The 9,185-nt window shown below is 42.5% G+C and overlaps 1 protein-coding gene across 1 annotated transcript; it reads right to left on the reverse strand.

Moving 5' to 3' along the window:
- CSUI_006320 (uncharacterized protein) lies at positions 1-4,960 on the reverse strand (the record flags this gene model as incomplete). Its single annotated transcript, XM_068066483.1, has 1 exon — positions 1-4,960. A coding segment is annotated over exon 1 (3,111 nt), but the record flags the coding sequence as incomplete, so codon positions are not given.
- Positions 4,961-9,185: the final 4,225 nt, after the last annotated feature.

Below are 9,185 nucleotides of genomic sequence, written 5' to 3' on the forward strand. Positions count from 1 at the left end.
AAGGTCATTCTCTTTTATCACTTGGAGGAGAAAATGTCTTTGTTTCCTTCTGAGTTGACGCTCTTCTTCTGCGCCTCTCATCTTTCTTTCTTGTTCTCCTTCTTCTCCCTCTTTAGCCTTCTTTTCTCGTCCTGCAGCTTGAGAGGGGGAGAGAACAGTCAATCCTTGTTGTCTCTTAAGACTTCTCTTCTCTCTCTCTTCAGTAAGCGTGTCTCGAGCATAGGCAAGATCATTCAGAATGAGAGTGAGACGTCTCCGAAGAGCCCCTGTCTCCGCAGTTAGATACAACTTGACAGGCTTCAGATTTTCGCTATCGTAAAGCTTGTACGAATCGATCGCCACCTGAAGAATTCTCGACAGTCTCGTCTCTATCTGATCGAATGTATCTAGTAGCACATCATTTATCTCATGACGAAGAGCCTCGGAATCTCTTCTCTTCCTCCTCCCTCCTTTCATCTTCTTCTCTTCTCCTTCTCCTCCTCCTACACCTTGCTTGCCTTCTTCTTCTTCTGAAAAGTTACGCTTTCTTCCGCCTTCTCGAGAGAACACGAGATCTCCGAGCTTCTCATTCACTTCATGTGATAAGCGGGAGATTTCTAGACTTTCTCTTAGCGCGAGAAAGCGACATAAAAGAAAGAGACGCTTCGCTTTATCATTGGTCGCTTCTGCTTCGAAAAAGGCCATTTGGAGTCTTACTAATGTGTCATAGTCAAACAGAGGGTTCTCCCCTCTCATGAAAATTAAGTCTCGTAGCTTCAGGACCACTTCCTCGGGACGCTCTTTATACATGATGAATAGCTTCTTTAAAAGCTCTCGGTAACGAATCTCCGACACTTGCATTTGGAACTCTTCTGCATTTCTCTGCAGTCTTTCCTTCTCTTTCTCCTCCCTTGTCTTCTCCACTTTTTTCTCCATCTTCTCTTCCTCTCCCTTCTTCTTTTGGTCTTCTCCTTCTTCTTTTTCTTTTTCTTTTTCTTCTTCGTCTTTCTCATCTTTTCTCTCTCTCGCTTTCTCCTTCTCTCCTATCATTAGCGCTCTCTCATCTTCCCCCCTTTCTTCTTTCAACATGACTCCTTGCTCTTTTCTTTCTTTTTCTTCTTCTTTTCTCTTTCTCGTTCTTGCTTCTTCATCTTCTTCTATCTGCTTTCTCTCCTCCTCCGACTCTTTCATCTTGACAAGCATTCTTTCCTTCACCTCTTCTTCTTTCGCTTCTTCTTCTTCTACCATACCTGTCCCGGTCTCCATCCCCATCTTCTCTTCTTTGATCTCTTCCTTTACCTTCTTCTCTTCCTTCTCCGCACCTTCCCCCTTCATCTTCAGGTCTCTGTCTTTCCCTTCTACCTCTCTCATGTTCTCTTCCACCTCTTCGTCACCTGCTTCTGCTTCGTCGTGACGAAAGAATGGCGCCGTGTCTTCTGAGAAAGAAGAAGACCGCCGGAAGAAGACCTTCTTCTCCGTCATCGCCTTCGTTCTTCCTGCTTCCGCAGCCTTACGCGCCATGAGAGATATTCTCTGTAGATGTCTTAGCCGCATCAGCCCGGCTGTGATCATCCCTATGCCTGTCTCAATTAAGACGCATGCGACAAAGAAGAGCAAAAAGACATCCACACGACTTGAAATAATCTTAGCCACGACCTCCGTTACGACGAGGGTCGCTAAAAGGGGAAATTCTGCGCCCCCCCCTCCTAGTATTGCGGCAACTCCTCGCGCTCCTCCGCTTCCTTCTTCTTCTTCTCTTCTTTCCCTGACGAAGTCTATTCCTTGCGCGTATCTCTCTCCAATGTCTCTCGTCCCCACCCCGGGAAGGAGGCTTTCTTTCTCTTCGGTCATTGCTAAGAAATCTGGAGAATCTGTCTGTGAATCTCCTCTTCGTGAAAGAAGAAGAAAAAGCGTCATAATGACCGCCACTGAAGCCAAGACAACTCCGACGCCTCCTAGCCATACCCATCGGGAAGAAGAAGAAGAAGAAAAGAGGGTGTGAGGGGACAGTACAAAAGAGCCTTTCTCTCTCTCCTGATCCACTACAACCGTCTCTTCAACTTGTTTCGACCTTTTATCTTCTTCTTCTTTTCTTCTTCTTCCTTTCTTCGCATCTTTCTCTTCGTGTCTTCTCAGAGATGCCACAATGTAAGATAATGGAGGACCCAGTCCTCTCTTCTCTCCTTTAACACGTTTGTGAGAAGCATAGGCAAGAGAGAAAAATAGAATCATTCCGCCCGTGAGAAGAAGCAAAAGCTTTGTTTCGTTGCCTCTCCGGAGGGGAAAGAATCGACGAGGAGAAGAAGAAGAGGAGAGATTTCTTCGCTGTCCCTCTCTCCCTGCAGGAGGTATTATACCGCCATTGTGTGCCCCCCCATCTCTCCCCTGAGGGCTAGGAATTCTTCCTCTTCTTCTTCTTCTCGCCTTAAAATCGAGAAAGTCATCATCCCTCGCCTCTTCACTCTCAGGCATCTCCCCGCCCTTCTCCACCTGCGGGGAAAATCTTCTTCTTTTTCTTCCTTTCTTCTCGAGATTTATCTCATCCTCTCCGCCATTGGCAACATGTCTCTCTTCTGCTGCTTCCTCTTCTTTCTCGATTTTGTCTTTCTCTAGGAAGCTCTCTTCACTCTTCTTCTTCTTTATCTCATCTTCCGCATCTTGTGGCTGCTCTTCTTCTTCTCCTTCTTTCTCTTCAACGGGAGAACTTATCCTCGGAGAAGCCGCCATCAGTGAATCGATTCCTCTAGGGCCTTCACGGCTACTAGCATCGAGACTAGCGACGCCAAGCGAAGAAAGAAGAGGAAGAGAGAAAGGCGAAGCAGAAGAAGGAGAAGAAGAAGAAGAGGCCAGAGAGGAAGGAAAAGGTCTTCTATAGGATAGATCTATATGAATACTTGGAGAAGATCTACCTGAAGAAGCCCCCCCCTTCTGAGAGGCCAGACGGCGATGAGAAGTCCCTTCATGGGTGTGAGGATGCTTAGAGGACCGTGAGGCTTGTCTTACAGCAACGACGGAGACAATTGACGAAGGGAGAGGCGCGATGAGAACGAGGGACATGTGAAGAAAGAGAGAAAAGATACACAGCAGCCCCAGAACATGGAGGAGGCTTGGCAAAAGCGAACGTCTCCGCATCTTGTCTGTTGCTAATCGACAACATCTCCCTGAGAGAAAGAGAAAGAAGAAGATTTCTTATCGACTCTTTTGTAAAGAAGGAGAGAGAGAGAGAGAGAAAGATGACGATGATGAGTGCAATTGCAACAAAGAATGAATGAGAAAGATTAAAGATAGATAGATAGATTCAAGATAAATGATAGATGATAGATAGATTAAAGATAGATAGATAGAAGGGGGGTGCTATAAAGGAGGAGAAGAAGAAGATTTGTAATGGTAGTAGTTGTTTTGAGGTCGGTGGGGGGGAAATTCCCTCATCAAAGAAAGGAAAGAAAAGAGAAGGAATTTACATGTCAAGGGCTGTTGAAGAACTTTAAAAGAAAGAAAGGATGAATGAAGGAAGTGAGAAGATGGCGATAAAGGGATGAAAAAGGGAAGGAAAAAATTTGCATACTGCCTTAGAAAGGAAAAGAAGACATAATTAATTGCCCTCTTGTCTCCTCCTCTTTCCTAGATACAAAGAAAAAGAAAAAGAAGAGACAAAGACTTCCTTTACCTTCTTCTTACACGAGAGAGGAGAGATCGATCGATCCATCCGACCTTCGCCAACACATACTGCTCTTCTAGGACTGCTACTTCTACTACTTCTACGGCTGCTTTGATCCTTCTCTCTCGGTCTTCTCTTCTTTCCTCTGAACGATAGCTCTTCATCTGATGGAATCGAAGGAAAGCATAGAGTAAGAATAGAGAGAGAAAGAACGAAAGAAAGAAAGAGAAAGAAAATAAAAGAGTTTCCCCCTACCTTAGACAACTTGAAGAGAAGGCAAGAATGGGATGATCCACGCATGCATATTCTTCTTGGTAATTCTCTTCTTCTTTCGAAGAGATGAAGAGAGAAAAAGGAAGTAACCTGCTACTTGTGAAGAAAGAAAGAAAGAAGGAGAGGCAAAGAGAACGAAAGGAAGAGGCGTTTTCTCTTCCTTCGCCGAGCTTCTTTGGTTTCCCTTCTTTCTCTGCTACCAGCCACCATAAAAAATTCTTTCTTTCTTTCATCCGAGGAGAGAAAGAAGAGAAGAAAAGAAAAGGAAGGAGCAAAACAACAAAAGAAAGAGAGACAGAGAGACAAGCGGGGCAAGTGAAAGAGAAAAAACTCGACAAAGAAGTGTCTCCCGCTGTAGATGGCTTGAGAGCCCTTCCTTCCTTCTTTTCTCTTGTGTTCCTTTCGCCTTCTCTGCTTAAGAAGAAGAACTGCCAAAACGAGGAAGGAATTTACAGCCCACAGAAATCTCCATCCAGGAAGAAAAGAAAGACACAAGAAGAACGCAGGTCAAAGAAGAAGCAGTGAGGAGTAGGAAGAAGCAAAGAGACCGCCATAAAGCTAAGAAGCCCCCCCCCCCTTTCTAATCCACCACGATCGCCAGTGGAATTTTCCTGTTCCTTTCTTCCTCCGTCCCTCTCTTTCTCCTTCTGTCTGCTGTTCGAGATTCTCGTGTCGTTCCTGCCCCTACGGATCGATGAGTTGAGAGATCTCCACTCTTCTGCCTTTTTCTCCTACTCCTCCTTTTCATCTTAAGCATGTCAAATCTTCTTTTTCTTCTTCTTCTTCTCAATAGAGAGAATGATAAGCAGGGAGTTCTATTTGCCTTTTCCTAATACAGCGGGGGGTGGATGGTCGTCGTCGTCGTGGTAGGGGCGGTAGGAGTGGATGTGCAGACAGTCGTCATTCCAAGCCATAGCTCCAGCAATAGCTGCTCCTCATGATTTCTTTTGTGCTTGTCCTTAGTATCATATCATTAGGGGATCTGAAGAGACGACTCCTCTTTCCTGGCTTGTCTCTTCACTTTTCTTATAGTTTGGAGGCATTTGGGGCGGATTGGTCGTCTTCTCTTAGGTTACGGGGGGGTGCTACTCGAGTGAAGTTAGAGAGAGAGAGAGAGACGATGCAAAAGAAGAAGAACGCCTGCATGCAGGAAAGAAAAGGGCTTTTGCATGCGACGGAAAGAGACTTGAGGAGGGAGAGTTGAACACGGACAGATCGAGAGAGAGAGAGAGAGAGAATAGTGGAGCTCTTCATGATAGAAGAAAGACAGTAGAATTAGAAAGAATCGTGTGCTTTTAAGAAGAAAGCAGAAGAAGGAAGGAAAGAAGTTTCATGAAGATAGTGAGAAGCGGAACGGAGATGGAGAGAAGCTCTTTCCTTGGTAGTCGAGAAGCAGGACAGGGAGAGAAGCGGAGAGACAGACAGAGGGTTCTCTTAACACTTCTCTTTTCTTCTCCTTTCCTTTTCCTGCTCGTCTTTCGTGTCTTTTCTAGAGACAAGGATAGTTCTGCAGTTCAATCGGAGAGCCCCCCCTCTCACCTTTGGATACATACAGATAAAGTTCAAAGATGGATAGATTCAAGATAGCTTTAGATAGATAGATTAAAGATAGACAAAGCTGTACCGATTCGAAGAGAAGAGAGGAAGATAAAAAGGAGAGATGACGGCATGGGTAGGTCCTGCAATTGTCTTTTAGAGAGTTCCTTCACACTTGTAGGTCTCTCAACCAGAGAAAAGAAGAAAGAGAAAGATCAAAAGAAACAAAGGAAAGGAGAAACGATGAGAGAAATACTTTTCTTTTACGATTGAAATATCTTTCCTATCTTCGATTTTTTGTATCCACCCCCTATCTCTAATCTATCTCTAATCTATCTTTATCTATCTATCTTTAATCTATCTCTGTTGGACTATCTTTCTATCTTTAGCTTCCCCCTCTTTATCTTTGCTGTGGGATAGGAAGAATGTCTTAGAGACTCTTAACTCTCTTCTTCTCTTTTTGCTTTCTCAGTAAGTGAGTTAGCTGCCAGGGATTGAAAGAGTTCACTTTCTCCTCTTGGAAGATCAAGAAGAGCAACTACCATAGACAGACAGACAGAATGGTCTGTCTATCTATTTATCTATAGATTTCTCTCCCTCTCTTTCTATTTCTTCTTCTTTTCAAGCCACCACAATTGCAATACTAAAGATTGAACGAGAAGACATGCCAGAACGCTTCTCTGCGACTTCTCTTCTCTACAGACAGATATGAAAGAAAAAGGAGAAGAAGGAGTAAATGCGGAGGGAACGGGAGGGAGATCGCAGGAAAGACTATTTTTCTCTCTTCTTCTCTGTAGATTTCATTAGAACCCTTCCTTCGCACACTCTAGGAAGGAATGACGAAGGAATAAGGAGAAATGGAGGGAGCTATAGTCTTCATCACATGTTGCATGCATGTACATAGATATATATAGAGAGAGAGAGAGAAGAGCAGCACTACATATGCTACTACTACGTCTGATGCCTGTCTTCTTCCAGTTAACTTCTTGACGTACCAAAACAGGAGAAAAGAAAAGAAGAAGATTAAGATTCTTATTCTTCTTATCATTGCTATTCGATGCAGGTTTGTCTCTCGATATCGCTTAGAGATCTTTTTCTCTTCTTCGTGGGGCTTTTCTTAGGATGTCCCTTCCTGTCTCTTCTTCTTTCCTTTTCAAAACATCTCTGTCTATACCCCCGGTCTCCTCCATGTCTCTTTCTATCTTAAGAAGAAGAAAGAGAAAGAAGAAGAAAAGAAGCGAGAGAAAGAAGAAGAGTTGCAATAGGGAGAGGAGTTCACTTGATAGAGCGGGAGTCTTTGCTAAGACTTTCTCTCTCTCTCTCTTCTTTGAATGGGTTCTGTCGCAGGAATCTTCTTCTTAACTATTGAAGCCGTTATTCTCCATTGCTCTTCTTCTCCTCTCTCGTTCTTTCTTTTTTGGTAGTTAATCTTGTCCAGACTGTAATTAAGACCGTAGGAGAAAGATCTAAAAGTCTTCGTGTAGTCGATGGGAAAAGTCGTGTACCTACACTGCGAAAAGATACGCCTGCGCCGCAGTTCCTCCTCTGCAAGCATTCTTCTTCTCCCATCTACCCTTCTTCTCATACCCCTCCTTACTCTCTTCTTTTCTTCTCATGATACATAGATCTATAGGTGTATGTATCTATATCTAATATATACGTATGTATTTGTAGTATGTATTCATGTACAGGTATATATATGCACATATAGATATATATATATATATAGATATATATTTGTATAGAGATAATTAGGGATTGAACCCTGGATGAGAAGAAGAAGAAGAAGAGATTTCTGTCTGTTTTGTTCCTCCTCTTCTTCTCGCAGTCATCATACACCACGAAAAAGCATAAATCTCTCTATCTTCTCTTTTCTCTCTCTCTATGTATATATTTGTATATATATATATATGTAATTATCATTCCTCTCTTTCGCTTTCTTAACTAAAACTCCTTTCAAAATGGCATGTCACCATGGGTGGACTTCCTTCTATCTCTCTCTCTATATATATATATATATGTCTCTCTCGCTATATGTATATATATATATGTCTCTCTCGCTATATATATATATATATGTCTCTTTTTCTCTCTGTCTTTATGTGTATGGATAGGTGTGTGTATATGTGTATATAGACGATTGCATAGTGAGCTGGCGAGTGGCGTAGAGAGGTAGGATGTATTTTTAACGAGATTTTGCTCTCTCGTTTGACTCTTTTCTTCTTCTTTTTCTTTCTAATCTATCTTTGCTCTAGATCTTTCCTCATATGGATGGAGATTTCTCATTCCTTCGCTCATTCTCGTGACTGCCCCTAAGTAAGTCTCCTTCTTCTTCTTCTTGTCCTACTAGTAGTTAGCTTTTCTCTTTCCGCTTCTTCTCTTTCTTTTAGCTCATCTGTCTTTCTTTTCTTCCTTTCTTTTGCATTTCCTTCAAGCTCTTCCTAGCATAGTGAAGTCCCAACGAAGATCCCTAGCAGAACTACACTCTTCTCCTCCTATTCCTTTCCGTACATACTTCATACATATATATCTATATACATGTAGAGAGAGAGAGAGAAAGTATCTATTTGTCTGTCTATATCTCTCTACATAGAGGTATGCACATATGTATCTATGTATGTCTGTATGACTCACTCTCTCTCTTTCTTTCTGTATGAAGTATGTGGGTAAAATGGCTAAAGGGAGATCTCCCCCCTTAGCCACAAGAAAAGAAAAGAAGAAAAAAGAAAGGCAAAGACTTCATGTATTAAGAGTCTCCTACCCATGTTTAATCTATCGTTCATCTATCTTTATCTATCTAGGTCTTTATCTATCTATTCATCTTTACTTGTCTATCTCTGGTCTATTTATCTCTCTATCTTTATTTCTTTCTTTTCATTTGAGCTCCCATGTGTTGCATCTCTTCATTTTCACTCTAGATCTCCCTCTTCTTCTTTTTCTTTCCTCCTTTCTTTCTTTCCCTGTCTCTCTCTCTTCTCCTTACTCTTTCTTTCTATCTTTCTTTTCTTTTCCTTCCCTTAATCCTAGCTAGCTATTCTTCTTCTTGCCAGTCACCTTCCCCATTATTTGAGCTGGCTCTTGTAAATCTCGTATCATTTGCAACAGAAAGTCTTGTATCTATCTATCTATCTCTCTTTCTTTCTCTCTCTCGCTCTCTCTTTCTCATTCTTCTTCTTTTCTTCTTTCTTTGTTTTGTATTCTGCTTAAGACTTTTTCTCCTAACCTCATGGCTACAGGGCTAGCTTTCTAAAATGACGATCTCTCTCTTCTTCATCCCCTCCCTCGTCTAACTCATCTTCCTACAGTAGTAGTAGTATTAGTCGTAGTAGTAGTAGTAGGAGAATTCTCCTCGTTCCTCTTCATCTTTCTCTCTTTCTCTTTCTTTCCTTCTTTTTCCGACTCTTTTCCGAGAGATTTGCCTCGAGTTTATGAGGAGGGCGTGTGACGATCCATCCACCTCCCCCCTCAATCCCTCCGACCTCCCCGCAACTCTCACGACACAAAAAAGAAGAAGAAGAGAAAGGGCTTTTCACTTCCCAAGGACTCTCAGGAGGAAGAAGAAGAAGAAAAGGAGACAGTTCGTTGGGTCCCTATCACCCTTTTTCATCATTCTTCTTCTTCTTATCACTTCTTTCCGTCGCTCTTCTTCTTCTTCTCTTTCTTCTTCTTCTTCTTGCTGCGTTAGTTCTTCTTGTTTCATTCAACTCATAGGGGAGTGACTTTCTCTCTCTCTCTCTCT

The sequence above is a fragment of the Cystoisospora suis genome, assembly GCF_002600585.1.
Source record: "Cystoisospora suis strain Wien I chromosome Unknown contig_3172, whole genome shotgun sequence".
In the NCBI taxonomy this organism is placed as follows: Eukaryota; Apicomplexa; class Conoidasida; order Eucoccidiorida; family Sarcocystidae; genus Cystoisospora; species Cystoisospora suis.